This window comes from Mrakia frigida (genome assembly GCF_051309035.1).
Source record: "Mrakia frigida strain ATCC 22029 unplaced genomic scaffold BDY24scaffold_10, whole genome shotgun sequence".
Taxonomy (NCBI): Eukaryota; Fungi; Basidiomycota; class Tremellomycetes; order Cystofilobasidiales; family Mrakiaceae; genus Mrakia; species Mrakia frigida.
In genome coordinates, this window is record NW_027481271.1 from 466,869 (window position 1) to 494,361 (window position 27,493).

At 54.6% G+C, this 27,493-nt stretch overlaps 11 protein-coding genes across 11 annotated transcripts; 5 read left to right on the plus strand and 6 right to left on the minus strand.

Moving 5' to 3' along the window:
* Positions 1-536: 536 nt before the first annotated feature.
* Positions 537-3,191, plus strand: BDY24DRAFT_19830 (Gti1/Pac2 family protein). Its single transcript, XM_076636447.1, has 7 exons — positions 537-1,093; positions 1,199-1,270; positions 1,376-1,419; positions 1,605-1,626; positions 1,729-1,824; positions 1,965-2,059; positions 2,139-3,191. The coding sequence occupies exons 1-7, from the start codon at positions 1,032-1,034 to the stop codon at positions 3,050-3,052; spliced, it is 1,305 nt and encodes a 434-aa protein (XP_076497998.1). The 5' UTR covers positions 537-1,031; the 3' UTR covers positions 3,053-3,191.
* A 263-nt stretch (positions 3,192-3,454) lies between these two features.
* Positions 3,455-5,016, plus strand: BDY24DRAFT_384739 (GNAT family N-acetyltransferase). Its single transcript, XM_076639860.1, has 8 exons — positions 3,455-3,583; positions 3,707-3,762; positions 3,899-3,985; positions 4,056-4,241; positions 4,341-4,462; positions 4,541-4,577; positions 4,664-4,769; positions 4,837-5,016. The coding sequence occupies exons 1-7, from the start codon at positions 3,539-3,541 to the stop codon at positions 4,752-4,754; spliced, it is 624 nt and encodes a 207-aa protein (XP_076497999.1). The 5' UTR covers positions 3,455-3,538; the 3' UTR covers positions 4,755-4,769; positions 4,837-5,016.
* Positions 5,017-5,162: 146 nt separating this feature from the next.
* BDY24DRAFT_440296 (uncharacterized protein) lies at positions 5,163-10,328 on the plus strand. The gene is made up of 5 exons (XM_076644508.1): positions 5,163-5,485; positions 5,572-5,621; positions 5,728-5,923; positions 6,115-8,557; positions 8,633-10,328. Exons 1-5 carry the CDS (start codon positions 5,396-5,398, stop codon positions 10,105-10,107), a joined length of 4,254 nt encoding a protein of 1,417 aa, XP_076498000.1. The 5' UTR covers positions 5,163-5,395; the 3' UTR covers positions 10,108-10,328.
* Positions 10,329-10,351: 23 nt separating this feature from the next.
* Positions 10,352-11,435, minus strand: BDY24DRAFT_440297 (uncharacterized protein). The gene is made up of 3 exons (XM_076644509.1): positions 11,068-11,435; positions 10,529-10,964; positions 10,352-10,429 (listed from the first exon to the last, which is right to left on the minus strand). Exons 1-3 carry the CDS (start codon positions 11,362-11,364, stop codon positions 10,413-10,415), a joined length of 750 nt encoding a protein of 249 aa, XP_076498001.1. The 5' UTR covers positions 11,365-11,435; the 3' UTR covers positions 10,352-10,412.
* Positions 11,436-11,562: 127 nt separating this feature from the next.
* On the minus strand, positions 11,563-13,198 carry BDY24DRAFT_440298 (uncharacterized protein). Its single transcript, XM_076644510.1, has 7 exons — positions 13,143-13,198; positions 12,799-13,072; positions 12,479-12,637; positions 12,324-12,417; positions 12,080-12,238; positions 11,981-12,007; positions 11,563-11,879 (listed from the first exon to the last, which is right to left on the minus strand). The coding sequence occupies exons 1-7, from the start codon at positions 13,150-13,152 to the stop codon at positions 11,664-11,666; spliced, it is 939 nt and encodes a 312-aa protein (XP_076498002.1). The 5' UTR covers positions 13,153-13,198; the 3' UTR covers positions 11,563-11,663.
* Positions 13,199-13,391: 193 nt separating this feature from the next.
* On the minus strand, positions 13,392-16,433 carry BDY24DRAFT_414041 (sugar transporter; the record flags this gene model as incomplete). The annotated part of the gene is made up of 18 exons (XM_076643257.1): positions 13,392-13,536; positions 13,669-13,733; positions 13,817-13,896; positions 13,964-14,090; positions 14,158-14,254; positions 14,327-14,391; positions 14,463-14,505; positions 14,575-14,615; positions 14,685-14,735; positions 14,805-14,870; positions 14,948-15,069; positions 15,147-15,265; positions 15,345-15,381; positions 15,459-15,690; positions 15,762-15,868; positions 15,958-16,072; positions 16,140-16,159; positions 16,220-16,433. The coding sequence occupies 18 exons, from the start codon at positions 16,431-16,433 to the stop codon at positions 13,392-13,394; spliced, it is 1,746 nt and encodes a 581-aa protein (XP_076498003.1).
* Positions 16,434-16,682: 249 nt separating this feature from the next.
* On the plus strand, positions 16,683-18,846 carry BDY24DRAFT_440300 (BNR repeat-containing protein; the record flags this gene model as incomplete). The annotated part of the gene is made up of 9 exons (XM_076644511.1): positions 16,683-16,788; positions 16,947-17,104; positions 17,200-17,397; positions 17,478-17,650; positions 17,716-17,839; positions 17,951-18,110; positions 18,186-18,279; positions 18,350-18,629; positions 18,712-18,846. The coding sequence occupies 9 exons, from the start codon at positions 16,683-16,685 to the stop codon at positions 18,844-18,846; spliced, it is 1,428 nt and encodes a 475-aa protein (XP_076498004.1).
* Positions 18,847-18,966: 120 nt separating this feature from the next.
* Positions 18,967-19,828, minus strand: BDY24DRAFT_384752 (thioredoxin family protein). The gene is made up of 6 exons (XM_076639861.1): positions 19,643-19,828; positions 19,560-19,577; positions 19,454-19,475; positions 19,347-19,387; positions 19,164-19,262; positions 18,967-19,057 (listed from the first exon to the last, which is right to left on the minus strand). Exons 1-6 carry the CDS (start codon positions 19,800-19,802, stop codon positions 18,996-18,998), a joined length of 402 nt encoding a protein of 133 aa, XP_076498005.1. The 5' UTR covers positions 19,803-19,828; the 3' UTR covers positions 18,967-18,995.
* Positions 19,829-19,899: 71 nt separating this feature from the next.
* Positions 19,900-22,534, plus strand: BDY24DRAFT_384756 (DEAD-domain-containing protein). The gene is made up of 12 exons (XM_076639862.1): positions 19,900-19,931; positions 20,012-20,038; positions 20,123-20,152; positions 20,327-20,336; positions 20,468-20,518; positions 20,631-21,007; positions 21,179-21,453; positions 21,624-21,732; positions 21,814-21,866; positions 21,957-22,164; positions 22,319-22,367; positions 22,456-22,534. Exons 1-11 carry the CDS (start codon positions 19,926-19,928, stop codon positions 22,361-22,363), a joined length of 1,191 nt encoding a protein of 396 aa, XP_076498006.1. The 5' UTR covers positions 19,900-19,925; the 3' UTR covers positions 22,364-22,367; positions 22,456-22,534.
* Positions 22,535-22,703: 169 nt separating this feature from the next.
* BDY24DRAFT_19946 (NAD(P)H-dependent flavin oxidoreductase) lies at positions 22,704-25,130 on the minus strand. The gene is made up of 12 exons (XM_076636453.1): positions 25,016-25,130; positions 24,866-24,909; positions 24,654-24,701; positions 24,250-24,384; positions 24,153-24,171; positions 23,951-24,075; positions 23,625-23,798; positions 23,480-23,561; positions 23,290-23,393; positions 23,064-23,212; positions 22,913-22,984; positions 22,704-22,834 (listed from the first exon to the last, which is right to left on the minus strand). The coding sequence occupies exons 1-12, from the start codon at positions 25,044-25,046 to the stop codon at positions 22,780-22,782; spliced, it is 1,038 nt and encodes a 345-aa protein (XP_076498007.1). The 5' UTR covers positions 25,047-25,130; the 3' UTR covers positions 22,704-22,779.
* A 130-nt stretch (positions 25,131-25,260) lies between these two features.
* BDY24DRAFT_384760 (galactose mutarotase-like domain-containing protein) lies at positions 25,261-27,491 on the minus strand. The gene is made up of 10 exons (XM_076639863.1): positions 26,889-27,491; positions 26,699-26,799; positions 26,542-26,613; positions 26,337-26,465; positions 26,070-26,211; positions 25,865-25,994; positions 25,727-25,798; positions 25,546-25,651; positions 25,439-25,454; positions 25,261-25,361 (listed from the first exon to the last, which is right to left on the minus strand). The coding sequence occupies exons 1-10, from the start codon at positions 27,311-27,313 to the stop codon at positions 25,286-25,288; spliced, it is 1,269 nt and encodes a 422-aa protein (XP_076498008.1). The 5' UTR covers positions 27,314-27,491; the 3' UTR covers positions 25,261-25,285.
* Between the last annotated feature and the right edge of the window lie 2 nt (positions 27,492-27,493).

Below are 27,493 nucleotides of genomic sequence, written 5' to 3' on the forward strand. Positions count from 1 at the left end.
TTCGCTCGACGCGTCTCAGTAGTCGGCTGCAAGTCTTCCTCTCACCCCCTCTTCATCCTTCTTCGAAGCTATGTACCTCGAAGCTTCCACCTCGATTTACAGTATTAGGCCTAAAGGCAGGCGATCGTCGGTCGAACTGCCGCCGAAGGAAGGAAAACAAGCAGGGAGCGGGGAAAGGAAGGACAAGAAGAAGGATGGGAGGGGGAGGGAGCTCTTGAAAAGGCTCCTCTCCTCTTCTCCTTTCTTTTGTTCCTCTTCCTCCGCTCGCCTGGCGTTGCAGCACCTTTTCTGTTTCGAAACTGGGACTGCCCTAGTGTCGCCGTCTGATCCTGAATCTTTTGTTTGGTGTGTCTGTCCATCGAAGGGAGGCCGAGGGAACGTGAGGCGGGGAAGGGGAAGGACTCACGTCGTGTCGGAGGAGATGATTTGCCTCCGTCTCCCAGGGGTTTTGTTGTCCGAGAGAGCTAATTCAGGGACGGAGTAAAAAAAAAAACGTGAAGTGCGATCCGCCCCTTTTTTCTGACTCTCGAAAACATCCTCCTCTTCTCGTTCCCCCCCCCCCCCCCCCCCCCCCCCCCCCCCCCCCCCCCCCCCCCCCCCCCCCCCCTCTACCTTCTCCCCTCCCAACCACCAGCCCAAACACAAACCATCTTCCTCTTCGCTCCTTCCATCTTTTTTCGCTCGGAAGAGCTTTCTCATCCGGTTCCACTTTCATTTCTGTTGGGTTTCCAGCGGCTTCATCGGCAAACTTCCTTTTGGTCCTCTCGCGATCAGTGCTTGAGAGTTCACGAACGAACGGCCTCCAAGGTATGAAGGAGTCATGACGGCTCTGTTCTCGTCTCTGGTTGATCACACCCAAGTAGTAGTTTTGACGACCAACTTTTCTTATTTCTTCAAACCCTCTCTCCTCAGACTTCCTCGAGTCTCCCCCTGCCAACCACGTCCCTCTCTCTCCTCTTCACCCTCCCCTCGTCCCTTCGTCCCTCCTTCTCGACTGAAACTTCACAAGTAGAGATAAGAAATCCTCCAAGATGAGCTCGTCCCCTCAACTGCCTTCAGCCCAAGGAACAGTTCTCGTCTCGCCTGAAGATGCGTGAGTCGCTCTCGTCTCTTCCTCCTCCTCCCTCCTCTCTTCCTCGAGTCCCTGCCGCCTCGTCTTCTGTCGGTAAAATGCTCACTTCAGGCTCCTTCCTCTCAGCTTGGTCCTACTGGAAGCTGTCAGGCTGGGTCTGATCCCTAGGACTACAAGACGGCTTACAAGACAAGAAAGGTGAGCTCAACTCTCGTTTTTTCTCCCGAACCAAACAAGAATCGATGACCTCTCGAGCTCACTCTTCCTCCCTCCTTTGTTCTCTTTCTTTTTTCACGTCTGTAGGGATCAACTCGTGCGTGACGGAACGGTCTTCATCTGGGAAGAAGGTGAGTGGCATTCCGACCTTCTTGCCTCGCAGATCTCTTCGACAAACAGGGGGGAGAGCATCGAGAGGTCAACAAATGCAGTCGTCGAACGACGCGCTTCGCTTCCCCCTCTGCCTCCCTCTTGGTTTTCAAAGCTTTCTTTTCCTCTTTGCTGACTCCTGTTCGTACCTCTTGCTCTTCTACAGAGGAAACAGGGATGCAACGCTGGTGAGCTTTTCCCTCTCTCTCTTCTCGTATCTCTTTTTGCTCGACCGACACTAAAACTAGAACCCTCTTCCCTTTCCCCCTCCTTTTTCCCTCTTCGCTCAGGACCGACGGGAAAAAGTGGAGCTGCAGCCGCGTTGTTGGGGAGTTCCTTGGTTACGATCAAGTCGAAGGAGCCGGTCCCGGAAGGACTAGAGGAAAGTGAGTAGCAGAAAAACATTACGAGCTCCATCCTTTTCGCCCCTTGGAAGCCTCACCCCCTGCGTTTCAGCCCTCTCGTCAACTTCTACTTGTCGCTGACCGACCCTCTTTGCTCCTTTCTTTTCGATCTGCCTTCGTAGTGAGGGTGTCCCTGCTCGTCGTATGCTTGGAGGACTCGTCAAGCAAACCTTCCAGACGACGATGCAGCTTCCCAACCAGACTCCAAAGAAGTTCCGTACGTTCGCCACTCCGTTCTCTCATCGAGAAAAAGCTCCCGTTCTCTCCTCGAACTCACCTTCCTCTTTCTTGAACAGACGTCATCTCGTACCATACCAACGCAACCGCTCATCTTCTCCGTCGACCCTCTCTCGACCCAGCCTACTCGCAACTCTCCCTCTCCCTTTGGGCTTCCTCCTCCTCCGACACCTCCTCTTCGCCGAAACTCCTACGGGATGGGAAACTCGACGTGCTGGAGACTCGTCGTTCGAGGGAGAAGACCGAGAGGTTGCAGATGTACGAGGATCTGCTTTCAGGGACTCGACCCGTTTCCAGTGGAGGATCGTCGTCGTCTCGTGGAGGCTCGTCGCAAGGGAGACCAGCAGTCTCAGGGATTCAAAGGGCTCGTTCTGGTGGAGAGCAGGACTACAGGTCTCGAGCGAGAGAAGGACGTTCGGGAGAGCATGGCTGGGGGGAGGAAACACGAACAGGAAAGGAAGCGAGACCTCGACGCGTCTCGGCGCATCACCCTCGACACTCGCACCTCCTCAACTCCCCTACCCCTTCCTTCGCTTCCAACACCTCCTCATCCTCCTCTTCTCGGTCTACTTCTCCCAAATACCACCACCATCCAATCTCCAACTACCCCTACCCTCCCAGATCGGTCTCCTCATCCTCCTCCTCCCTCGGTCTTCCTCAGCCTCTGGGCCTCTCCTCCACCCAATCCTGGCCTTCCACTCGACCACACTCCTCATCCTCCCGACCCCCTCAATCCGTTCCATCCCATGTTCTTCCCTCTGACCTTCCTCCGGCCAAATGGACTCACGACGCTGTCCAACCTCTTCCAAGCCTCGCCGACCTCTCGTCCTCCCTCCCTCCGCTCTCGAGCCTCGTTCCCAACGTCGCCCCTCCCGCCTCGAGTCCTCCCGGTCGCTACTACATCAGTCAACCAGTCACTCCGTTCGCTTCGGAGGACGGCAACATGCTCAATCGTTTCGTCGTTAGAATCTAGACTTAAACTCGCTCTTCTTCTTTTTTCTTTGCTTTCTTTCGCATCTCGTCTCTTCCTTGCTGTTCAAAACGATCCTCTACGAATCTTTGCTCTCTCTTATATCCTTTCTCGTTCGCTCACTTGCACACCTTTCTCTCCCTCAAACAGCTCGCATCTCTAGACTTATACTCTTCACAACCTCTCTTCCGCCTCGTTGATACCGCTTTGCTTCTCTTTCTACTTACCCATCTGTATCACCGAGTCTCCTTGCTTTAGTCTACGCGTGTATTCAAGCCTCCTTGCATCTTCTCGATCCCAAAGAGAGTGAAGGGCAAGAAAGTCGCGTCTCGTCTCGATCTCGCTGCGCTGGGAGAGGACGGGTCGACGTGAGGGAGGACTCGAGCCAGGTCGCTTCAAACGTCCACCTCGACCTCAGAAGGACTTCCTCAAAGCCCATAGAACCCAGACTTTACTTTCGGACAGTCTATACATTCTCGGACGTCCTAGATGGCCGAACTCTCTCCTCAAGAGGTCGTAAAGGTCGCGAACAAGGTGAGCTCTCCCACTCCCTTCTTTTGAGCTCGACCTCCCTTCCCTCTCGGTGTCGCCTCGACCTTGCGCCTTTAAGGAGCTGCAGCAGTGTTGAGATTCGCTTCCGACATCCTTCTTTCTCAGATCACTCCAGCTGAACTGGCTTCCGATCTTCAACTTCTCGAAGGAGATGCTAAAAAGTGAGCTCGCAATCTCCCTTCCTCCCTCCTCCTCCCTTCTTCGTGCCCACGGCATTGTCTCTCTTCTTCCCTCCCGAGCTCCACTCAACCTATGACCTGAGGCTGACTACGTCTCTTTGCTACGTGGTTGCTTCAGATTCGACCTCACAGTCCGTAGAGCTCCCTACACCCCCGCTGAGAAGACCTCAATCTTCTCGATCTTCTCGAGCAACATGAAGTCCTTGTGCGCTCTCCTTACGCGCACCAACACCTCCCGCTCCAATCTAACTCTGGTGCCCTATACTTCGATACAGCTACGTCGACTCCTCCTTCGGCTGGAAACCTCTGGTCAAGAAAGCAGAGCTCTTCCATTCCCAAGCTCGGTACATCGTCGCTCGACGCTCGCCCTCCTCGTTCTCGGGAGAGGTTGCTGGGTATCTGGGGTGGAGGTTCGTAGTGGATGAGACGGTTGAGGGTGGAGAGGATGCAGTGGTTTATCTGTGAGTTTCGGGCCAAGTGAGGAAAGGGAGGGGAGGGAAGGCGACGAGAAGGGTTCAAGCTGATCGTGGTTGCCTCTTGGACGCGTTCTTGGACGGTAGGTACGAGCTCTCGATCTCGCCTAAGCATCAGAAGATGGGGTTGGGAAGAATCCTGGTGGAGGGAGTGGAGGAGTTGGGAAGGAAAGCTGGGATGAAGAAGGTCGTGTTGACGAGTTTGAAGAGTGAGTCGAGTTCGCTCTCCCTTCCTCTTGCTCTTCTTGACCGCATGTTGACCGTGACTTTTCCTTTCCTTGTGACAGAGAACTTGGGAGCTGTTGCGTTTTACTCGCGGATGGGGTTCGTTTTCCTTTTCCTTGTCTCGTTCTCGAAACGAAGTCTCTTGCTGACTTCCTTTGACCTTTCTTTCTCGCCCCGCCTTGCAGATACGAGATCGATCCCACGTCACCTTCTAGATCTGAACCGGACGAGGACCAAAATGAATTCGACTACGAGATCTTGTCGAAGACTCTTTGAGGGAGGTAGAAGGAGGTGAGTCTCGTCGTTGTCGACGGACTGCATCTCGACGCGTCGTTGACTCTGTTCGTTCCTTCTTCAGCTGTTCAGGTTCAGGGACACGGCACCGTACGAAGGGTAGTATAGAATCCGTTTCTCGTCGGTCTGCTGGGGATGGAAGGATTGGTTCAGCTCAGAATGCTCTGGAGAAGAGTTGCGTGGGAAACGCTTTTGTGGCTAGAGGTTTTCGCTAGATAGGATGTGTACGAAATTGGTCCGAAAAGCTCGAGACTCTCTGGACGAGCATCACAGGGACTACAAGGACGCGTTCACACCAAAAGAGATACCTCAAAGTAGAGAAAAAAAAGGAAGGGTTGACGAGCGCGTTCGAAAGCTCAGATCTCTCGCTCCTCCCTTCCCTCCTCCAACGCTCAGCAACCTCCTTTCAGGCTTTGGACCGCCTCTCTCTTGACGACCCCCTCCCTTAACGCCGTCCATTCCCATCCATCTCTCTCTCGATACGCTCTCCCAAGGCCAACGAAGCTAGCAGCAACAAACCCCAGGGAAGCTGGCTCCCCTTTCCCCTCTTTCCGCCCTCCCTTCCGCTTCGACCCTCGCCTTCCCTCCCTTCCTTCTCATAAACGATCAAAATCACGACTGCTATGTCTCGACCTGAGCTTCATATCAACACTGGAAACGAAGAGGACGAGGGTCTTTCCTCTCAGGACGAGTACTCCGACGAAGGAGAATCGGTCAGTTCACGTCAACTTCGCTTTCCCCCCTCCCTCCCCTGCTTCTTGTCGCTGACTCCCCCTCCTAATGACTTGGATTATCTCAGAGCTCCGCCTCGATAGATCCAGATATCGACTTTGATCTCAACTACGCTCTGTTTGTCCTTCGAGTCCAGCTTCGACAAGCTTGAGCTCCTTCCCTTCCCTCGCCTCGTCCCCTTCCTCTGACCCTTTCCCTTCCTGCTGTTCTTTCTTCTTTCCAGCCACACCTTCGTCGCCACCGTCGAGGGACAAGCCTCCGTCGTCAAAGGAGACTCTCTCGTTCTTCTGGACGATACCAACTCTTACTGGTGGCTCGTCAACGTTCTGAAGACGGAGGACGTGGGATACATCCCCGCTGAAAACATCGAGACCCCTTACGAGCGGTTAGCGAGGTTGAACAAGTTTAGAAACGTCGATGTGAGTCCACGCTCGTGCATATTCTTGGTCGGGTGTAGTTGAGGAGGTAGCTGTGGTCTAGGCGAGCTGGATGGGCTGAAGGAGGGAGAGGGAAGGGAAGGACCGCTCGCGCGACCTCAACCTCCTTCCTTCCTTGAATCCTCTCCTTCCTCATGTCGAGGCGCTGACTTTATCTTTTATTACTTCTACAGATCGCAGCAGCTACTCAAGAAGAGAAGAACGTCGGTCTCGCAACCTCCCGTCTCCAACTGCGAAACGTCCTCTCCGCCGCCAAAACCAACCCTGGCTCCCGTTCTCCTTCACCAACCGACGAAGCCTCCATCGAGAACGGAGGCAAGAAGGGAGTCAAGTTCTCAGCTCCTACCTACGTCGAGCATCCTGGGAACCAAGGCTGGTCGGAGGACGAGGACGACGAGGAGGGAGATTACGAGGAAGGAGACGAGGGAGAGGACTACGACGAGGAAGGGAGGGAGGGAGAGGAGATGGACGAGGAGGAAGCTCGACTGAGGGATGAGCTCGAAGCTGGTGCAGAAGGTGGATCGTCAGACGGTCACGGATCCTTCGGTGGAATGGAACCGGACGACGGGATGAGCTGGGACGACCGAGCTGGAGAGGAGGATCAGGCGGCCAACCACCTCACGGCCTCGTCGAGTTTCTCCTCCTCGGACTCGATGGACGGAAACCTCGTCAAGGATGGCCCTCAAGCTCGTCAAGCCGAAGTCGTCGGTCAGCAGCAGTCCCAGCAAGTCGCTTCCCAGTCCTCCCCAGAGCAGTCCGCCAGATCCTCAGCTCAACAGCAACAACAAGCCGAGCTCGGTCGAGGCGTCCTCCTCCCCTCTCAACTTCAACCCTCCCAGCAGCAGCAGATCACTCGTTCAACCTCTACCTCCTCCGTCGTCAGCCAAACTACCTCCCTCGGCTCTCCCGTCTCCCTCTCCCAGTCCACCTTCGCTCCCTCCTCCTCTCGAGACCTCCTCGACCCAGCTCTCGACACGGGAGAGACTCGTCGAATCTACGCCACTCCAGCCGTCGCTCGTTCGACTCCACCTCAAGGTTACGCTACGGGAGAGGCTCTCTCAGAGATGACGAGGCACGTTAGCGGTGGTTCAGCTCGCTCGGAAGCCACCGAGTCGCACGACGACGGCCTGGATCGAGAGTCGGACGTCGTTTCTCCCAACGGGGAGAGGGCAAAGAGGGCTAGGAAGGAGGAGGAGGAGAAGAGCAAGAAGAAGGGTGTGTTTGGTTCGTTGTTCAGGAAGAAGGACAAGAAGGACAAGGGGATTCGAGCGTCGACCGTCATCAGCGACGCGGAGAGGGACAGCTTCAACGGAGGACGATCTTCAGAGGACGATTCAACAGCTCGGTCTCCAGGTTCGACGTTCGACTCCCCTCCCAGTGGACCAGGAGGTCGTTCGTCGTCGTCGGCTTCCTCGAGGGTCAGCTTCAACTCGACGGATCCCAAACGATCCAACTCCTTGACGTCGACCTCTGGATCTCAAGCAGGCGTCAACATCTCTCCTCACGGGCTTCGGCTCCAGCAGATCGATCAGAAACAGCAAGCCCTCTACCACGAGTACCTCTCCACAGCCGTCGTCACCACTCCCGAACGAGCTCCTCATCCTTCGCTCTCGTACGGAAGTCAGGCAGCAGCGACGGTCGCTCAATCGTCGGCAGCTCAACGGATGGCTCGAGCTTCGCTGGGAGGATCGTCTCCTCGACCTGGAAGCATCCTCGTCGTCTCCACTAGCGGCTCCTCGAACGCTGGACTGGCAGGAGCAGCCGCTTCGACCCTCAGCGTCCTTCGAGTCTTCGCCGGAGCAGGAGTCGAGTCGGATTCGACCTTCAAAACGGCTCTCCTCAACGAGACGACGACCACGGACGATCTCGTCAAGCAGGCCATCCAGAGGTTCAGACTCGGGACAGCAGAGCAGGCGGACGACTACGTTCTCATCGTCAAGGGAGTCAACGGAGAGGAGGAGGTTCTCGGATCGGAAGGACATCCTCTCGTCGTCTTCAACTCGCTCAACCAGGAGGATCCCAACCTCGTCAAAACCGTCCGACGCTCGTCCATCGGCTCCATTTCCTCCATCTCTTCCAACCTCTCCCTCAATCCAGCCATCGCCCGACTCGGAGATTGGAGCGACGACTCCCTCGTCAAGCTCTACCTCAGCAAACGAGCGGACTTCGTCGCCTCCGCTTCCAACACCTCCTCCCTCTCGACAGGCGAGTTCCTTTCGGCCGAACCTCTCTCGCCACTCGTCGGATCCTCCCCAGCTACACGATTCACCCTTCAGGTCGTCATCCGTCCAGAGGATCTTCCCGAGGGAATGGTCTTCGATCCAACAACCGACACTCTCGTTCCTCGATCTCGGTCGCAGCGACTCTCCTCCCAGCCATCCTCTCCTTCCCACATCGCTCCTCCGTCGCCGGCTCTCAGCCAAACCGAGAGAGTCAGGTTCTTCCTCCTTCCGGCCAACACCACCGTCGCCGAGGCTATCGAGGTCGCACTGGAACGATTCGGGATCACGGAGGGAGTGGTCGACGGAGGAGACGAGGTTGAGGATAAGCTGAGCAAGAGGAAGAGTTTGGCGAGAGTTCGATATGGACTGTCGGTACGAGCTTCTGGAGGAGAAGGTGAGTTCCACTATCTTCGAAGATTCGTCAGTGGAGAGTTCAATGCTGACTTGGTCGTTTTCTCTCATGAAACAGAACGCGTCCTGCATCCTTCGACGAAACTCGTCGACAGCTATTCGACACCTCCCAACTACCGAACTCCACCTCCCACCGACCCCAAGGAACGACGACGATCTCGAGAGATCTCAACCGCTCATCCCGAGGACGTCCAGTCCTCCGATCCCGTCTTCATCATTCGTCGAGCTCAACCTCGTGGAACCAACCTCTCGCTCCTCTCCTCCCCTCGTCGTTCTCGGTCCTCGGTCAACATGGATCTCTCCAACGGATCCATCAGAAGCAGTACCATCTCGGATCGGTCAGCGAGACAGCTCTCAGCTAAAGCTTCGGCTTCGTCCCTCGGAAGCGACAGGACAGCAGAGGATCTCACCGTCACCGAACCTCGTCCAACCTCGACGTCGACGACACCGACTCCTTCGAGACAAGAGATCATCGCCGCTCAGCGAGCAGCTTCTCGAGCCAACCAGCTTGCTATCCTCTCGGCCAACACCAACGCGTCCCAAGGGATCGATCTCGTCATGTCCGACCGAGGAACGGTTCGGTCGTCGCGTCTCTTTGTTGGAGGAGTCGAAGGAACGACGGAACAGGTTCGATACTCCTACATCGAACCGGACGGAGAGACGACCTACGATATCAGTGAACTCATCGAACAGGAATGGACGCCTCCGACGAACCTCTCGGTCCCTCAGGACAAGAGCCGATCGATCCTTCGAACACCGTCGCCGAGCGAAGGAGACGTCCTCGAGGGAGCTTTGGCAAAACCGACGAGGGAGTCCAAGGAGTTCGACGAGCAGTACGGAGCCATCGATCAGAAGATCGATAGGGTGCTGCAGAAGGTTCGGTCGGGAAGCGTCAAACCTCTCGTCGACGGGAGCGGTCCTTCTTCCTCTACCCTCCCTTCCAACTCAGCCTCTCAAACCACCATCGTCCCCGCCGTCGCCACCTCTACTTCAACCACTCCCACTTCTCGTTCTACCTCCTCCGCCTCTCAACATCGTAAACAACCCTCCGTCGCTTCCATCTCCTCCCTCTCCCGTTCCTCAGGAGGAGGCTCCCCGTCCACCTCCGCCCAAACCACTACCACTACCACCACCCACCCTTCCACCACCTCCAACCCTACGCCTCCCAACCCTCTACCCGCACCAGCCACGAGACTCGTCAACGGTCGACCGGTGCTCGTGACGAGGGACGATTTCGGAGTCAAGAACATGCTGGCGGTGATCAACGCGAGGGCGAGGGAACCGATGAGCAAACAGGCGTCGATGATGAACGGGACGACGAAGAGGGATCAGGTGGAGGAGAAGCTGTTCGGGGTGAAGGCTCAGCAGGAGGGGAGGAGAGGAACCGGAGCGGGAGCGGGAGCGGGAGCGGGAGGAGGAGGAGGAGAGTTGGGAGGGAGGTTCGACGAGTTCGATAGGGAGTTGGATAGGCTGTTGGAAGGGGTGTTGCGGCTGGGGAGGAAGTCGTCGGCTGGTGGGAGGACGACGGTGTAGCTTTCCTACGTCTTCTATCTACTTTTTTTTTTTCCTTGTGGTCTTCGTTGGGTTCTATGTAGTTCTCGTTTCGGTTTCGGTTCTCGACTGGACTCGGTTTTGTCGCTTTCTCTTCTCTTCTCCTCTCTCTTTTCCGTTTCCTTTTTTTTTCACGTGCTCTTCCTTTTTCTTAGTGGCTTCGTTCTCGAAATGACTTTCATGATGTGCCCATGGCATTGCTGCTCTCTCTTTCAGCTAGCTGGACGGGTCCGACCCTTTCATTCAATCATTCATCCGTCGTTCGGTCGACCCTTGGTTTGATCTCTTTAAAGCCAGTCGTCTCCTACCCCAGAGAGGCAACGCAAGAACACCAAAAAAGCAGAGTCAGTTCCTCCATCTCTTCCTAAAGCCTCAAAACGAACTCAACTCGGAGGACACTCACTCGAACTCGCACTCGCGCTCCCCCCCAAACTGGCCCTCTGCCTGAGCTTCCAGACCTTCAACGGACTTCCCTCCTCTCCCAGTTTAGCAGAAGAAGGCGAGACCCTACTACTCGACGTGGAGCTCGCCAGCGCGGATTTCAAGCTTCTTCCTCCGCTGCTGCTCTGGTTCAAGCTCGAGCTCTGGTTCAAGCTCAACGAGGGCGAAGGAGCTCCTGGCGTTTGGTGTCGAAGAGGAGTTTGGGTTGGGTTTGGATTGACGGTGGGGTTGGGGGTGGTAGTAGGAGTGGAAGGTAAGGAGTATCTCGGTCGAAGTTTCGTTCGAGGTGTGGGAGGGGAAGGCGAGGAGGGGAGGAAGGAAGGGGAGGAGGAGGAGGAGGTGAAGGAGGAGGGCGAGAAGGAGCTGGGAACGGAGGGAGCTGAGAGAGTTGGTCGGGTCTGGGTAGCAAAAACGAACGAGACGAGACGAGAGAGAACAAGTCAGCTTCTGAGCTTTTCTCAAAAGATGAAGAGAAGACGAGAGACGAGTACATGCACTCACCTTCAAAGGCGTCCCCACCATTCCTCTTGAGCTCGTCGCCTTCCCAACCCTCCCCAGTTTCCTCCAAGCAGCCCCTATGTTCCATAGCAGCACTAACACCATCCCCGTCTCTATCGCATTGGTGACCTCTCTCCCCATTCCCAAGTTGTAAGTAACGCGTTTCCAGATCCGGTAGAGGTCGAGGTTCCGAAAGAGGATCAAGAGCACCAGGGCGAGCGTGTTGATCTTGATCGTCAGGATCGAAGGGCCGCGGAGGGGTTGCGCTATAGGAGCAGGGGGTTGAGTGGGAGTGGACATGGTTGTTGGGCGAGGGGGGGATCTTGAGGAGGGAGGGATGGACGAGGGTGAGGGTTGGGAGGGAAGGAGGGAAGGGAAGGGAGAGCTGATTGAAAGAGAAGGAGAGGGAGGCGGTCGTTAGGGACTTTTGTTCGTTCGAAACGAAGAGAAAAAATCATCAAAGTGCTGAGTAGAAAAAAAAGGACTAAGGAGAATGATGCTAGATCGAACTAAAGAGAAAAGAGGGGCATAAAAGTCGTAAACCAAACCAAACGAAAAGCTGAGAGCGAGAAACAAGCAAAGAAAGACACGTCGAACCCTCAAAACCCTTTCCCCATCCCTCTCATCTTCTTCTGCTGGAACCTTTTCAACGCCGACGTCCCTCCTCCAACACCTCCGACGTAGTACCCTCCTCCTCCAACTCCAGCGGATCGTCCCTTCCTGTTGGTGAGCGACGGAGATCGAGCGAAGTGAGCAGGGTGAGGTTTGAGGACCGAGGACCAGTTTCGGATGAGGTCGTGGCCGTTGGTGATCATCTATAGAAGAGGGAAGAAGAAGAGGGAAGGTAGGATGAGTAAATGCGCCGAGAACGGGAGAGGGACGAGAGAAAGAGGAGGGAAAGAGAAGAGCGACGCGCCGTCTGTTCCTCGTGGACGAGAGCGATCTGGGCAACGAAAAGAGAAAACGCGTCAGTTCACAGTTCCAAAGAAAGGAGATATAAAGGACTCAAGCTCACCTCCTTCTGAGCAAGCTGGATCGCCTTCTTTCGAGCTCTCTTGATCTCGTTGGGTCTCCCCTCGATCTCAGCGATGTGAGCGGCGTCCTCGTCCCTGGTCGCAAGGATCGCTTCGTCGACGGGCCCATCGTACAAGTGACCGAGCTTGTTCCAGACGATCTTCAAACAGCATAAAAAGTGGAGAAGTCAGCGAGAGAGAGAGAGAGAGAGAGAGAGCGCGAGAGAGAGGAAGAAAGCAACTCACAGTTCTGGCACTGGCAGCTCGAGCGTAGTCGGCTTTGGCTTTGGCTGTATCTTCGGGAGCGAGAAGAGGTGTGAGTCTGGCCATGGCTTGATTGCTGAAGAAGGAGTTTGAGGGATCAGCTTCGAGTTGAGAGGGAAAGAACCGAGCGAGCTCACATCTTCGCCTCGTCCTCCTCCCACCCTTTCTCGATGTCCTTCTTGACTCCAGCGAGAGCTTGATCGATGGTCTTCTTGAACTCCTCGTGCTGTTGAGCTGCCTTCTTGGCTCTCTTGGCATGGAAGGTCTCGGATGCTTGTCGGATGCCTTCGAGCATGCTGAGAGAGAGGACGTCGAGAGGGAGGAGGGAGGAAAGGTGAGCTCGACCTTTCCCCTCTTCGTCTTCGTTTCTCGTTCATCTTCGTCCATCCTTCCCTCTCCACTTCCACCCAAGTCCGGATTATCCCACTCGAGACGCCAGAGAGCGAAAAGAACTCACGAAATAGCCTCCTCATCCTCCTCCTCACTCCACATCTCCTCTCCTGCTCCGCCGCCGACCTCCTCCTCCTCCCTCTCCTCGACCTTCGCTCCCTTCGCCTTCCCTTTCCCCTTCTCACCAGAGGAACCTGAAGCAGTCGTCGTCGTAGCAGCGTCTTCCTTGTCCTTAGCGAACTTCTTGGCTGAGGCTGCTCCTTGGGAAGTGGAAGGTCGAGCAGAGCTGAAGTTGGAGGGACCACCGGTGCCGGAGGTGGGAGGTCGTCGAGCGGCGGGTTCTGCCAGAGAGAGGGAGGGATTGGCGTAAGAAGACGCAAAGAGCGGATCGAGGAAGAGAGGGAGACCTACTTTGGCTCATCTTCGAAGAGAACGAAAGGGAGAGAGGAGAGAAAGGGAGATGGTGGACGTCGGTGGCGAAACCGAAGGTCGCGAGTGACTTTGAGAAACGTTTCGTCGTCGAGGTGCAGGTTTTGCTCGTTGTCAACTCATGAGTTAAATCCATATGTCTCGTTAAATACTGATACAACCCGATAAGTAGAGAAACGCCACAGAGAAGAAGGGGAAACCATGAAACGAGAACCTCGAACGCGTCTTGAATCACGCGTCTCCCATCTTCCTGATCTCAGCTTCAGTCTGAGCTTGAACGGAGTTGGACTCCATTTGGACTCGGGTGAGGTGACCTTTGAACTTTTGAGGGGAGATCTTGTCGGCGAAGAGCTCGTCCATCTCGGCGGCGGATCGTCTGCGAGAGGAAGTCGAAGGGGCGGGGGGGGGGGGGGGGGGGGGGGGGGGGGGGGGGGGGGGGGGGGGGGGGGGGTCAGTTACTCGTTCTTTGCGAAGAAAGAAGGAGGCTGAAGAGGAGAATGGGACGAACTGAGCAGTCTCGGGGAGGATGAAGAAAGCCAGGACGACAGCGGGGATTCCAGTGGCAGCGAAGAACTGAAAGAAAAGGGGAGGACGAAGTCACGTCGTCAGTTTCGACGACTCGTTGTGATTCGGAGCAGATCTAGGGGAAGACTCACGAATCCAGTCTTGACACCCCAGTTGGCACTTCCTTTGAGCATGAGAGGAACGCAGGTCGAGAAGATGAGTCCGAAGCAGGCTGTCGCGAAGAAAGATCAGTCAGTAATCTCGACGCGTCGAAAAGTTCAGGACGAGAAACTCCTCACCTGCGATGGCCGCTCCAAATCCAGCAGTTCGAGCTCGCCATCTCTGGGTAGGAACCTCAGAGAGATAAACATACCCGATAGCTCCAGCAGCCGTGTTGAAGAAGATGCAGAGGCAGGCGAGGAAGATCTGAAGGTCGCAGGGAAAAGAGTGATGAGTTCGAACAACGTCTCGAAACGAAGAGGGTTCGACTCACGAGAACCGAAGCGAGAGCAGGTCGAGTGTAGTCGAAGCATCCAAGAACCCCGATGGCGAGGACGGCGATTGCGGTAATTCCGAACCCGACGACGGTACTGCAAGACGCGGGAAGAGGAGGTCAGAATAGAAAGCGAGGGCGAGACGTGTTGGGGAAGACGAAGACCGACATGAATCGACGACCCCATCGGTCAGAGACGAGAGCCATTAGGATGACTGAGACAATTTGAGTGACCTATATGATGCGTAGAAGAACGTCTCAGCCCAGAGACGGGAGGATGAAAGAAAGAAGCGACGGAAACGAACAGCGAGGATGGTCGTAACGAGAAAGGGGTCCTTGTTTCCAGCGCTGTAGAGAGAGAGGAGGAGGAAGTGTCAAACTCGGCGTCGAAAAGGGGTAGGGGGATCTGAAACTCACTAGCTGAAGAACAGAGCAGCGTAAGTGTTCACCAACGTGAGCTGAAGAGAAGAGATTGAGATGTCAGGTTCAGCTCGTTCGACGCGTCGAGTCGATCTTCGAGGACGTACGCCAGTGAGTTGCTGCATGCACTTCGGCCAAGTTGCGATGAGGGTTCTCCACTGTTGATGACAGATGAAAGTCAGCTCAGTCGACGAATCGCAAGCAGAAAGCGAGGAAGCGAAACTCACGCCGTTCTCTCCTTTGAAGATGGGAAGCCAGCCTTGGTTCTTGAGGAGAGCAGCTTCTTGACGTTGCTGAGCGTAGCAAGATTGAGGAAGGCAGTGCCTACTGTCAGCTCCTTCGAGTAAAAAAGATCAAGAGAGCGACGAACCTTGTAGATAACCTCGAGAATGATGTTGAGCTCTCTGTCGACGTCGTAACCCTCGACTCCTCCGTTCACTCGTTGGAGAACAGCTCGAGCTTCGGTAACCTTCCCGGACGATGCGAGCCACCCTGAGAGGAGGGGGACAGTGGAACTCAGTGGGGAATACAAGAAGAACAGGTCGCAAAGGAAGGAAAGAAAAACTCACACGGCGATTCTGGGAGGAAGACGTAAATCAGCATCATCACAGCGACGAATCCCCACTGGGTATAGATGGGGGTTTTGTAGTTGAATGGAGCGTCGAGGGCGAGTTCTCGGAGGGTCAGACTGGGGATGGAGGAAAGAAGCAGGCGACGCGATACAGTCGTTTCAGAGATTGCGAGGAGGAACGAAAGAGACAACTTACGGGGCCAGAAACTGTCCGAAGCAGAACCACAAACTATCTGTAGACAGAGTCATATCACAGAACTGATGTCAGTGAAGAAACGACGACGAAGTTCGAACAAAATCCGAATCTCACAGAGATTGACGAGAGCTCCTCTCAGCTGAGTAGGTGCAAGCTCGGTGATGTACACTGGGACGGTAGCCTGGAGCATTCCAACTCCGGCTCCTGGACAGAAGAAGATCGGAAGAGGAGGAGCGATAAGTCCCGAATTCGAACAAAGGGAAGACGCGTCCATGAACTCGCCTGCCAAAAGCTTTGCGATCAGCCAGGCCCACCACGCTGCAGCGAATGTCTCAGCGAAGATACTCTATGTATCAAAGGGAAAGTAGGAGTCAGCCTCGGTTCTGTCAACAAGGAAATGGGAAAGCGAGAACGAACGGCGACGAGAACGATCCAAAGAAGGTAAAGCGCCTTCTTCCTCCCAAAGCGATCGGCGAAGAAGTTGAGGGAGAGCATCCCTAGGATTTGACCCATCGACTGGAAGCCTGAAAGGGATGAGCAAAAGGAGTCAGACCTCTTGCGTAAAAAGAACGAGGGAGGCAACAACGCGTCGAAAGAGAAGATCCGAACTCACCTCCCCACGACGCGATCCAGGTTGATTTGAGAGCAGAAACTCCGGTAGCAGGATTGACTGCACCGAACTGCTGAACAAAACCTTTGTTGACGATGATGCTTCCTGCCAAGTTGATCTGCAGGGGAGAAGGAGTCAGGGTCGAGGAGTCGAGATAACGAGAGGAGGTCGGTTCGACGGCTCACTTGATATCCATCCGGCAAGGCTGTGAAGTGAACAGGAGCTCGTCAGATCGAGCTATGTCTGTAAGATAGAATCGAGATACACGTGCCTGAGAAAGCAGCGAAGAAACAGAAGAGGCAAGCCTTCCAGTAGGCCTTCGCCGCTTGAGGAATCGAGAGATTGTCGAGCTGGGACTTCTGAGCGGTTGCTCCCGGGACTTGATGATCGAAAGCTTCGACGTGTTCGAACTCTTGTTTGGCATCTGGATCGAAGGAAGCTCGAGAAGCTAGACCTGGAGGAGCAGGAGGAGCCGACATGATGGGGAGGGAAGGGAAACGAGGAGGGAAGAAGGTGGGAGTCAGCGGAGACTTTGCTGAATTGTCCAAATGGGGGAAAAGGAGAAAAGTTGAGCCGAGAAGATCTTCTTCAGAGGATACGCCGAGAAGAAAACTTCTCTCTCGTGACCTCCTGAACTCGGATAAAAACAGATTACCCAAAGGGGGGCCGGATGTATCCGCTCGACCCATTTGCTTCCTTCTCGCTCTTCCCTCCTTCCAGCAGTCACCATGAGCCTCAAAGTCGTCTTCTCGTCAACTCTAGGAGCCAGAACTCAAGCTGTGAACAACTTGAACGGAGGAAGCTTCCAACAAGACGCTCTCTGCACGCGCAAAGGTCGGTCTCTCTCCTTCGACCCTCGTTCCATCCTCGCTTCCCTCCTCCCTCGTACTCTCTCCCTCTCCTTCCTTCGAGGCGCCACCACGTCGACCGAACGAGCTCACCTAAATTATCTTCCTCTCACCGGTCCGCCCTCGATTTGAACTATCCCTCAGGATGGCAATACGTCGCGTTCTATCGAGATGCACCGACCGTCGTTGCAGTTCGGCACGTCTGCTTGGGACGACGAAACCTTGCTCTCCCTCTACAAGAGAACTCCTGGGAGACCATCGAGTTCAAAGACTACGACCAAAAGGAAGACGATGGTCACAACGTCAGTTTCAGAAGCTCGCTCGATGTCGATCCCCTGCTTCAAAGTTCAGCCGTCGCGGCAGTTTGAACTCACCTCCTCTCCTTCCTTCTCCACAGATCATCTCTCTAGGAATCTGTTCGACAGACGGATCAATTCACTTCAGTTTCGACAACCACGATACTCCTCTCGTCTACCGCCGATCGCTAGGAGATCTGACGACGAACCCTGAGGGCGCGTCGTGGTCGACGAGCAGCTTCAGCGCAGTCTTGAACGTCCTTCCTGGACTGGAGGAGATCGAGAGATCTACGTTCGAGGTAAGTAAAAACACAGACGTCTAGTCAGCACTCCAAATCTTCGTCAAAACCTGACGGTCTTCCTCCTCCCGGACGAACAGAACATCACCTACCCTCGCTTCCTCTCCCTCCCCTCCGGCTCCCTCCTCCTCGAGTACCGCGTCGGGATCTCAGGACTAGGGAACGGATTGATCTTCGTCTACTCGAAGGACGAAGGAGGAAAGTGCAGCTGGAAGACGAGGGGGGTTTATCTGCAAGGAGTCGAGAACAACGCGTCAGTTCCGTCGTCCCTGCTTCTTCTCCTCTTCGATCACTCACCAAGCCTCTACCTCAACTCAGCTACATCAACGGTATCGACGTCTCCCTCAAAGGAAACCTCCACGTCTCCTGGACTTACAGAGATTACGTCCCTGTTTCCCTTGAAGAATCAAGACAGCAAGCTGGTCCGAATGGGCCTGAGAACGTCAGTCTGCCCATACTACCTCCCTTCCTATCTTCTCCCCACCCGTTCAGCTCCGGAACCCAGACCCAAATCCAAACTCACCTTCAATTTTGTCCCAAACCCTCCTCCAAGAACCACGACCTCCTCTACGCCTCAACCTCCATCCCTCCCGACTTGAACCCCACCTCTTTTCCCCTCCAATGGATCTCCTGCGACGGAACCGCACTCCCTGAAGGTCCTATTCTACCCTCTATGGAAGGAATTCTTGCTTTCGAGATCCCTAAAGGCTCAGGTCAGTCGCGTCTCTCCCCTCTCTTCTCCCGCCCCTCCCGACTCACACCACTCCCTCTTCTCTCCTCGCCTCAAGGCATCCTCAACCAAGAAGCCCAGACCCTCGACTCCCTCGGAGGGTTCCATGTTTTGAACCGGGAGTTCAACAAAACAACGGGGGCCCAAACTTGGTTCGTTCGTCTCCTCGCTTCACCGTTCGTTCGAACTCGAACTCACCGTTTCTTTTTTGCTGCTGAGCAGGATGCACTACCACCTCCCACCCGCCTCCCTTACTTCCCTCCCGAGAACGAAGGGATGGTCCCGCACTCCCCTCCCCGAAGCGTACCTCCCACCGTCGCTTACTTCCTCGAGAGGGAAGATCGTCGAAGTCGCTCTCGACCAAAACGAAAGCGTGCTATTGTTCCTCCTCCCGATGGAGGAAGACTTGATCGTCCTCCGGAAGAGCGAGAGTGCGAGCGGTTTCGAGGAAGTATTGAGGTTGAAGGGAGCCGGTGGAAGGGAGAACGAGGTGTTGTTCGATGTGAGTTTCGACGCGTCGAGTGCGAAGAAGAGAGTGAGAGTGCTGAGGGTTTGATGTTCGGGTTGGGTTTGGGTTGGAACAGAGGAGCAGGTTGGATGAGAATGGGGTGCTGAGTTTGTTTTTTGGTGGGTTTGCTGAGGGATATGAGGAGGGAGCGGGAGGGGAGAAAAGGAGGAGGGGGGTTGTGAAGGTCGTTGATATGGAGTGGGTTGCTTGATTCGTATGATTCCCAATGTGGTTCGCGGTGAGGAAGATGAGTACGAGTGCATCGTATGAGGTGTTCGCTGAAGTTGATATCGTAGTAGCTTGCTGGATCGAAGCAGAACGAGGGAAGACGTTGCGTGTTCGAAGACCATTCGATATCGTTTAAGCAGACCCCTGAGCCTTCTTGACGAAATCTATCACAGCCTGCTCGTTGCGCATACCCACTGATCAAACGTACCAGCAAGACCGTCGTCAGTCAATCAGTCAACGAACGAGGCAGCGAGCGAGCGAAAGGAAAAGAGCGATGAGGCAATCGAATCGAGAACTCACCGAACTTGTCCACCGGCTCTCCGTTCCTGAAGGCAAAGACGGTAGGAAGAGAAGAAATCTTGTACTTGGCAGCGATCTCTTGGAGGTCTTCGGTGTCGACTGAGGGAAGAAGAAGAACGAAGAGGGAGGGTTGAGGAGGGAGAAAGAGGGAGAAGGGGAGGAGGAGCAGGGGTCGGTCCTCACCTGTTACAAGGTCGATGTCGAGCTCTTCCTTCTCGGCGACTCTGGAGATCGAGAGGAGGTCAGCAAAGAGGTTGTAGAGTAGGGAAGCGATCTTGTTTAAAGCTCACTTGTGAAGTGTAGGAGCGAGCACTAGCAGAGGAAGAGGGAAGGAACGAATCGGTCAGCTTGAGCTCGCTCGCGACCTTCTTCCTTTCCTTCTCTACGACGACTCACTCTTGCAAGGTCGGCACCCTGATAAACCCATATGAAACCATGTCAGCTTGATCTTCCGAAAAACGAGAGGAACCTATGCTCACACTCGGCGTAGAAATCAACGAGAACGAGTCGACCATCGGTCTTGGAGAGCACCTCACTCGAGAAGACCTCCTCCGTCGCGGAAGCAAAGATGGCGCACTTCCTAGGCGTGGAAGAGAAGGCTCGGGAGGTGAGGCTGGATTTGAGGACTCGAGAGAACATAGCTTGAGAGGAGTAGATGGCGGTTTGGGGGGCGGAGGCAGGCAGGCTTTGGGCTGAGGACTTCGACGAAACGAACTCGATTTGGCGTCTCCCTCCACCCACATCCTCCCCCTTTTCTCAATCATGTCTGTTAGTAGACCACTCTTCTACGCCTTCTCTGGATGCTACAGACCCCCCAGCTGATATCTCTGCGTATTTTTCGTTCCCAGGGAATCAACGCATCGGACGACAAGCTCGTTCGTCTTCTCTTCTCTCCCTTCCCTTCTCCACCACTCGTTCGTGCCGCCCATCTCGAACGCTGACTCGTCCTTGCTTTACAGATCTTCGAGTCTTCAGAGGCTATCAAAGTCGTAAGTATACTCTGATCAAACTGCAGCAGCCTGGTCCTTTCCTTCGCTTCCCATCCGGGGTCGAAGGAAGGGAAGGAGAAGAAGGAGAAGCGAGAGCCGTATGTGCTTCACGAGGAGAAAGACGGGAAGCTTATCTTGAAATATGGGTTCGCTCTTCCGTCTTTCTCCGTATAGGCTCCTACTTGTGAGTCTCGTTTTCTCTGCATCAGTGGGAGAGAGGGAGGGAGGGAAGGAAGGAAGGGGAGCTCGCCGAGTTCTGATGGCTGACCTCCCTTCGCTTTTCGTCTTCGTCTTCGCTTCGTTGTATCTTTTTAGTCGACTCCCTCAACCTCAAGGAAGACCTCCTCCGAGGTATCTACGCCTACAGTGAGTTTCATCGTCTCATCCGAGTGGAGGAAGCACGACGGAAGAGCTCAAGCAACTTGAACTGACCTCCCTTCCCTCCTTCCTTCCCTCCCTTCCCCTCTCCTCTGCTCAGACTTCGAGAAGCCCTCCGCCATCCAGCAGCGAGCCATTCTCCCCATCACCAAAGGCCGAGACGTCATCGCTCAAGCCCAATCCGGAACCGGTAAAACCGCCACCTTCTCCATCTCCATCCTCCAATCCATCGACACCAACATCCGAGAAACCCAGGCTCTCGTCCTCTCCCCGACCCGAGAGTTGGCCACTCAGATCCAGAGCGTCGTTCTCGCCCTCGGAGACTACATGAACGTTCAGTGCCACGCGTGCATCGGAGGAACCTCGATCGGAGAGGATATCAAGAAGTTGGATCACGGACAGCACGTCGTTTCCGGAACGCCTGGACGTGTCTTCGATATGATTAGGAGGAGGAACCTGAGGACGAAGAATATCAAGGTGAGTGGATCAGGCAGGAGCTGAGGCAGAGGTCCATGAGGTTGTGTGGTGTGAGAAGGGAGAGCTCACCTCTTCTTTGTCCCTTCCCGTCTTTCCTTCGCTGACCTCGTCTCGTCTTCTTTCCTTCTCCTCCACCCCATCCTCATCGCTCCCCTTGCTCTCCTCCATCAGATGCTCGTCCTCGATGAGGCCGATGAGCTCCTCAACCAGGGATTCAAGGATCAGATCTACGACATCTACCGATACCTCCCTCCCGCGACGCAGGTCGTCGTCCTCTCGGCCACCCTCCCTTACGACGTCCTCGAGATGACCACCAAGTTCATGACCGACCCCATCAGGATCCTCGTCAAGCGTGATGAGTTGACGCTCGAGGGAATCAAGCAGTTCTTCGTCGCCGTCGAGAAGGAGGATTGGAAGTTCGATACGCTGTGTGATCTTTACGATACGTGAGTGGGAGTCTCCGCTTGGGTCGCTGGGAAGAGAGGAGGTCGAGGGACGAGACGTTCAAGGCGTCGTTTGGGAGGGGGTCGGGGGGAGGGGTTGAGCGGGAGATGAAAGAACCGCAGCTGAGCTGACCTTCGCGTTTCGTCTTGTTCGTTTGTTCTCGGACCCTCAGCCTCACCATCACCCAGGCCGTCATCTTCTGCAACACCAAGAGAAAGGTCGACTGGCTCACTGAGAAGATGCGAGAGGCCAACTTCACCGTTTCGTCCATGCACGGAGATGTGCGTTCTCTTTTGCCTGCCTTCTCGCCTCTTTTTCTCGAAGCTGACCTCCCCTCCTCCCTCTTCTCTCTTCTCTCCCAGATGGTTCAAAAGGAGCGAGACACCATCATGGCCGAGTTCCGAGGTGGATCTTCGTGCGTCCCCGTTCCCAACGCTCTCCTTCTTCCTTCTTTCCACCACTTCCTCGACCCCAGCTCACCCCTTCCCCCCCTTCCCGTCCACAGCCGAGTCCTCATCACCACCGACGTCTGGGCCCGAGGAATCGACGTTCAGCAGGTCTCGCTGGTCATCAACTACGATCTGCCCATCAACCGAGAGAACTACCTCCACAGGATCGGACGATCAGGTCGATTCGGTCGAAAGGGAGTCGCCATCAACTTTGTGTCGGTCGAGGACGTGAGGATCTTGAGGGATATCGAGCAGTTCTACTCGGTGAGTGAAGGGCGTGTTTCTTTGAAAGGGAGTGAAGAGAGAGGGGGCAGAGGGATGGAGGGAAAGGGGGAGGAGGGGAGGGAGACGAGTCGTTGTTTTCGTTTCGGGAAGCTGACTCTGTTCCTTTTTTTTTTTTTTTTTTTCGCTCTCGCAGACGCAAATCGACGAGATGCCCATCTCTATTGGAGATATCGTGTAGAGAGGTTCGTTCTGCTTCGTTTCTGAACTTCGAAGGCCTCGATAGGAAGACGACGCTGACTTCTCGCCGTTCTTCGTCTTCGTCTCTCTCAGTGGTGCTGTTTTCTTTTTCTTCGTCTACTAGGTTTCTTTTGTTTCTCTCGTCTATGCCATGCTCGAGCCTCTTAACAAACTTCACTGGTCAAGAAAAGTGAACGGAGGACGAGGATTACTCGCTCCGTCACCAACGATCGTTCTTTCCGTCTTCAACTTCCATGTCTTCAAGTCCTCGTATTCAATTCCAAAGCAACGTCAACGCGACAACGTCTCGCTCTTTCTTTCTGGCCGAACTCGCATCATCCAACTCGAAAGTCATAGACTAAAGCATAGCACTTCCCCAAAGCAATCAACATATCTAGGCGGAGGGCGTGTCCTCGTTTAGAGCTTAGCAGCCTTAGCTCCTCGCTGGATGACCTCTCTAGCCTCCTTGACCCTGTGAGATGAAAGGGAAAGAGGAAGCAAGTCAGCGAAGAGCAAGAAGAACTAGGTAGAAGCCGAGACAGCGACTCACATCGACTCGACGATGACCTTCGCAGGAAGAACCTCGTGAATGCTAGCAGCGACGGATCCCATCAACCAAGGTCTGGAAGAGAAGAGAGAAGTGTGAGTGAAGCTGATTGTTCGGAAGGCTTGAGGTCGAAGGAAGCAAGACGAAAACTCACCGTCCCTCCATCGACTTCTCGGGATGCGACTCGAGCTCGTGCTCGTGAGGAAGAATCCCTCGTCCAGTAAGATCCTTGATCTCAGCAGCACGCTCCTCGTTCCAAGACTTGACGTAAGGGGTGTATCGAACTCGAAGAGGTCGACCAGTCTGGAGAAGGATGAGAGGGAACGAAGAGTTCAGCCGAAGAAAGGTCAACGCGTCGAGTGGAAAGAAGGACCGCTCACGTAGATCAAAGTCTTCTCGACATCATCGTAGCCAGCAGTCAGGATGAGCTCCTTGTGCTTGGGAGGAGCAGAAGCCTCGGTAGCGGCGACGAATCGGGTTCCGACTGAAGAGAATGGGAAGAAAGGAACGGATCAGCGGCGAGTTTCGTGATCTTCTTTTCTTCTTCCTCTTCTTTCGACGTGAACTCACCCCATACGGCCTGAGCTCCCCACATAAGAGCAGCAGCAAGACCTCGTCCATCAGCGATACCTCCGGCAGCAACGACGTAGATCTGGAAAGAAGGATCGAGGTCAGCTCAGGAGCGAGATGAAACGCGGTTTCAAAAAGGACTCACGGGCTCTCCGGTGAGAGGAGACTTCTTTCCCTTGCAAGCATCAACACAGGCAGGGACGAGAATGCTCGTAGGAACGTTTCCAGTGTGTCCTCCTCCCTCTCCTCCCTGGCAGCAGATGAGATCGACTCCTGCCTCGAGAGCGTACTTGACGTGAATGGGCTTTCCGACCATGTTCTAGAAACAACGGGGAGAAAAGAGGAGAAGGAATGGTCAGATTGATAGTACGATGCGAGGAGTCCCGAAACGGCCCATCGATCTGGTTGGATCGACAGAGAAGACGCGAGGACGCGACGCGTCGAGAGAAGACTCGTGGAGAGCAGACTCACCATGACGGGGATGCCAGCAGCGTGAAGTTTCTCAACAACGTATTTAGGGGGAACCCCGATGGCACAGACGAAGAGGGAAGTCTTCTCCTCGATGATCACGTCAATAAGCTCGGAAAGCTTTCCCTCTGCAAAGAGGAAGGAGAGAAAAGAAGACAAGGTCAGCTCGATAAGCAGCTGCTAGGAGCATGAAGATAGAACTCACTGCTGTAATCGTAGTTGGTCTGTGATAGAGAGGTCGAGAAAGAGAAAGTCAGCGAACGAAGAAGGAAAAGAGGAGGGAGGAAAGCTGAGAGACGCACCTTCCTAGCAGTTCCTCCCGAAGCAGTCTTGGATCCTCCGGCAGCAGGAATCAAAAGATCGACTCCGAAGGGAAGGTTGGGAGAGTTGAGGCCCTCCTTGATGTGTCGGATCTGCCTTCGAAGGTTGTCGGGAGTCTGGAAAAGCGAAGGAGGAGGAAGAGATTGTCAGCACCTGCTTGAGCTCGCTGCAGCTCTGGCTCTAAACTTTGACCACTCAAAACAACGATCTAAGGAAAGAAGAGTGAACGTACGTATCCTGAACAAGAAGGAATTCGAGAGGAGACAGAAACAAAGAAGGTAAGCTCGTCGCTCGACTTCTTTCAGGTCGGTCGTGAGTTCGAGCTCAGCCCTCGCGACGCTCCAGCACGAGCCCTTCGTTTCGACTCACCGAGACCTCCAATAACTCCGAGACCTCCAGCGTTAGAAACAGCAGCGGCAAGCTCAGGTCCAGCCTGCAGAGAAAGCGAAAAGATCAAAGCGTCAGGACGAGGAAACGAAAAAGCAAGGGAGACCAGAGGTCGGGAGGATGAAGCCGGTGCCAGGTGAGCTTGCTCCTCCCTTCCCCTGCGATCTCTACAGAGGGATCGAACTTGCGATGAGAGAATGGAATGCTTACAGCGACGTTCATTCCAGCGAGAAGAATAGGGTGCTTGATGTTGACTGAGCGGGAAAACGAGGGGGCCAGGGAGGGAAGGAGAGGAGGAGGGAAAGTGTAAGCTCATCGTTCGACCTCTGCTTTCAACGAGACGAGGACTCGAGGACTGACACATCTTGGTGATGGGGGTTTCGAGCGACATGGTTGAGAGAAACTAGAGATGAGAGAGTGAGTGGTGGTTGGTGTGGTGTTGTGGTTGGGATGAAACTGAGAGAGAGGATCGAAGGAAAGGTCGAGGAAGCGATTCCGGTAAAGGGTCGTTGGACGCCGAAGGGAGGAAAGAGCGCGTGCGGATCGAGTCTGAATTTCCTCATTGGCTGTTTTCTTGCGAGTAGAGAAATTGTTCATTCCAGAGAGTCGTGATAGAGAGAAGTAAGAAGATCAGATGGTGGAGAACTGGTAGCTAGCGTGGAAGTCGTAAGGTCTGGAGGGAGAGTACCATTGATCGAGTCCCCATCTGCGAGCGACGGGAAAAAAGAAGGGCAGGGGTCAGGTTCGAAGGGCCGAGGCTGGAAGAGGACGATGAGAGCTTACTCGGGGTAGTTAATGGCTATAGGAGGCGGAAGAAAGAGCTTGTATCAGCGGCGAGCGAGAGAGCTTCGTTCGAGACGCGTCGGATCGAGTCGGTTCGAAATACTCACCTCCTATCACATCCTCCATCTCGATCACCATACAGCTGTTCTGCTCGACGAAGCCAGTTCCTTGAGTTGACTTAACTGGGATTGTACCATGCTGTCCTCCACAGGTCTTGGTGATACCGAAAGGAACACCAAGATCAGCGATGTAAACGCGACGACGAAAAGAAGAGGAGGTGAGACGAACGTAGATCTGGATAGCTCGCTGGTTCGAAGTGACAGCGAGCTTAATCCCCGATCCAGGGCTGTATACTTCGAGCTGCAAGATTCGGGAGGAAAGCGAGTCAGTCGATAAAGAACAAGGAAGCTCGACGCGTGTTCTCACTTTCGTCGCCGTAGGAGGAGTCCACTTCTCGTTAATCCAACAAGTATCGTACCCGTATCCTCCGAGTCCAGGGTATCCCAACGTTCCGTTCCAGTCGTTGCCGATCGTGCGAGGTTGGAGGAAGTTGTAGCTGATTGAGAAAAGAACGGACGCGTCTCGTCAGTCAAACTCGATTCAGGGCGAAGATTCGGGGTTTTGGGCTGACGCAGTATCGGTAACGTTGATCCACGGTCCAGTTGGGATCAGGATGGTGTCCGTTTCGACGACTTTGGTGGCGTAGGGGAGGGAAAGAACGTATTCCTTGACGGTCGCGTTGGGGATGCTGTAGCCGTCGAGGTTCCAGTAGACTGAGGTTCGAGAGGACATGGGAGGGAGGAGAAAGGGAAAGGAAAGGGCAGGGTCAGCGTTTGAAGAAGAAGAAGAGATGAAAAGAACGGGAGCTGAGGTCGGAGAGAGAGAAGAGCAAGCTCACCATGCGACGAAAGAAGAATGGGAGTCCTGCTGGAAGCCTGAGCGTAGAGGTCGATGTCCCAGATCCCTCCTGGATAGAGCGAGTACTTCACTTGAGAGTGGACTTGACCAGGGAATCCTTCAAGACCGTCTGAGAGAGTGAGAAGAGGAAGAGGCAGATCAGTCCTCGTGGTTTTCGACGAAAGGTCGAAGGAAGAGAAGCCCACCTGGGTCAAATAACTGAAGAGTGACACTCGAAGGAGAAGCGTCGGTGACGGTCCATACTCTCCAGCTGAAACCTGAAGTCGAGAAAGAGAAGAAGAAAGGAAAGACGCGTAAGATAGGGACGCTCGATCGGTGCGCGCAGGAAGAGAGAAAACTTGCCGTAAGGTCCGCCGTGCAGAGTATCGGTTCCGTTGTTTTCGTTGGGAGGAGTATGGAAGACCTGCCCGGTCGTAGGATCGGTGAAGGTGTTGTTCTTGATCCTGAGGAAACGAGAAAGGAAGAAGAAAGGCGACGTGTAACGTCAGCGTCCTCTTCGCGATCAAAGAGAGCTCTCAAAAGTTAAGCTCGCCTGTTAGCGTATCGTCCTACGATAGGTCCAAAGTTAGGGTGAGTAGGATCGGTAGCGAACTTGTTGAGCTCGTCGTATCCGAGGACGACGTCTCGAACGATGCCGTTTCGATCCTTGACGAAGAGGTTGGCGACGGTAGCTCCGTAGGGGATGAAGGTGGCAGCGATGGATCCATCGGAAGCGTTGATGGTGATGGGAGTGAAGGGTGTTCTGACTAGGGAGTTGGAGTCGTCCCAGGTTGGGTTTCCTTGAGCGAAGACAAGGGAGGAGAGGGAGACGAAGGGGAGGAGGAGGGAGGCGAGCATCTCGAACGAAAGGAGGATGGTTGTCGCGAGAGAGAAGAAGGACGACCTCCTTCTTTGAGCCCTGCCTAGTTCGTCGTCTAAATATGAGAAGGAAGCTATAAACGAGCTGTCTAGCAACATGTACCGACCGGAGGACGGAGGAACGACCGTCAGGTGGGGAGAGAGACGAAGATCGACCTGTTCTCTCTCGCTTCCCCTTTGGGAGATCAATCCGAAACATTCTTTGATCAGCTCCTTCTATGGGCTGAGATGTACCTCGAGAAGTTAGCGATGCTGATAGAAGATGAAAATCGAGAGGAT

Bases quoted from the DNA above. Each gene is read 5' to 3' on its own strand.
- BDY24DRAFT_19830 (XM_076636447.1), top strand. From the start codon at position 1,032: ATGAGCTCGTCCCCTCAACTGCCTTCAGCCCAAGGAACAGTTCTCGTC. The intron at 1,271-1,375 runs GTGAGCTCAACT...TCACGTCTGTAG, and splicing joins CGGCTTACAAGACAAGAAAG to GGATCAACTCGTGCGTGACG. The intron at 1,627-1,728 runs GTGAGCTTTTCC...CTCTTCGCTCAG, and splicing joins GAAACAGGGATGCAACGCTG to GACCGACGGGAAAAAGTGGA.
- BDY24DRAFT_384739 (XM_076639860.1), top strand. From the start codon at position 3,539: ATGGCCGAACTCTCTCCTCAAGAGGTCGTAAAGGTCGCGAACAAG. The intron at 3,763-3,898 runs GTGAGCTCGCAA...TGGTTGCTTCAG, and splicing joins CTCGAAGGAGATGCTAAAAA to ATTCGACCTCACAGTCCGTA. The intron at 3,986-4,055 runs GTGCGCTCTCCT...ACTTCGATACAG, and splicing joins TCGAGCAACATGAAGTCCTT to CTACGTCGACTCCTCCTTCG.
- BDY24DRAFT_440296 (XM_076644508.1), top strand. From the start codon at position 5,396: ATGTCTCGACCTGAGCTTCATATCAACACTGGAAACGAAGAGGACGAG. The intron at 5,486-5,571 runs GTCAGTTCACGT...GGATTATCTCAG, and splicing joins ACTCCGACGAAGGAGAATCG to AGCTCCGCCTCGATAGATCC. The intron at 8,558-8,632 runs GTGAGTTCCACT...CTCATGAAACAG, and splicing joins ACGAGCTTCTGGAGGAGAAG to AACGCGTCCTGCATCCTTCG.
- BDY24DRAFT_440297 (XM_076644509.1), bottom strand. From the start codon at position 11,364: ATGTCCACTCCCACTCAACCCCCTGCTCCTATAGCGCAACCCCTCCGC. The intron at 10,965-11,067 runs GTGAGTGCATGT...TTTGCTACCCAG, and splicing joins TGGTGGGGACGCCTTTGAAG to ACCCGACCAACTCTCTCAGC.
- BDY24DRAFT_440298 (XM_076644510.1), bottom strand. The intron at 12,418-12,478 runs GTGAGCTCGCTC...CTCCTTCTTCAG, and splicing joins GAGGAGGACGAGGCGAAGAT to CAATCAAGCCATGGCCAGAC. The intron at 12,008-12,079 runs GTGAGCTTGAGT...TTCGTTGCCCAG, and splicing joins TCCAGCTTGCTCAGAAGGAG to ATCGCTCTCGTCCACGAGGA.
- BDY24DRAFT_384752 (XM_076639861.1), bottom strand. From the start codon at position 19,802: ATGTTCTCTCGAGTCCTCAAATCCAGCCTCACCTCCCGAGCCTTCTCT. The intron at 19,263-19,346 runs GTGAGGACCGAC...TTCTTCCCTCAG, and splicing joins CGACATCGACCTTGTAACAG to TCGACACCGAAGACCTCCAA. The intron at 19,058-19,163 runs GTGAGTTCTCGA...ACGTTTGATCAG, and splicing joins AGAGCCGGTGGACAAGTTCG to TGGGTATGCGCAACGAGCAG.
- BDY24DRAFT_384756 (XM_076639862.1), top strand. The intron at 20,039-20,122 runs GTTCGTCTTCTC...CTTGCTTTACAG, and splicing joins ACGCATCGGACGACAAGCTC to ATCTTCGAGTCTTCAGAGGC. The intron at 21,867-21,956 runs GTGCGTCCCCGT...TCCCGTCCACAG, and splicing joins GAGTTCCGAGGTGGATCTTC to CCGAGTCCTCATCACCACCG.
- BDY24DRAFT_19946 (XM_076636453.1), bottom strand. From the start codon at position 25,046: ATGTCGCTCGAAACCCCCATCACCAAGATGT. The intron at 23,799-23,950 runs GTGAGTCTGCTC...CGTTGTTTCTAG, and splicing joins CTGCTGGCATCCCCGTCATG to AACATGGTCGGAAAGCCCAT. The intron at 22,985-23,063 runs GTGAGTTTTCGT...CTTCTCTTCCAG, and splicing joins GAGAAGTCGATGGAGGGACG to ACCTTGGTTGATGGGATCCG.
- BDY24DRAFT_384760 (XM_076639863.1), bottom strand. From the start codon at position 27,313: ATGTTGCTAGACAGCTCGTTTATAGCTTCCTTCTCATATTTAGACGAC. The intron at 25,995-26,069 runs GTCAGCCCAAAA...TTTCTCAATCAG, and splicing joins ATCAACGTTACCGATACTGC to CTACAACTTCCTCCAACCTC. The intron at 25,652-25,726 runs GTTCGTCTCACC...GGTATCACCAAG, and splicing joins AGCGAGCTATCCAGATCTAC to ACCTGTGGAGGACAGCATGG.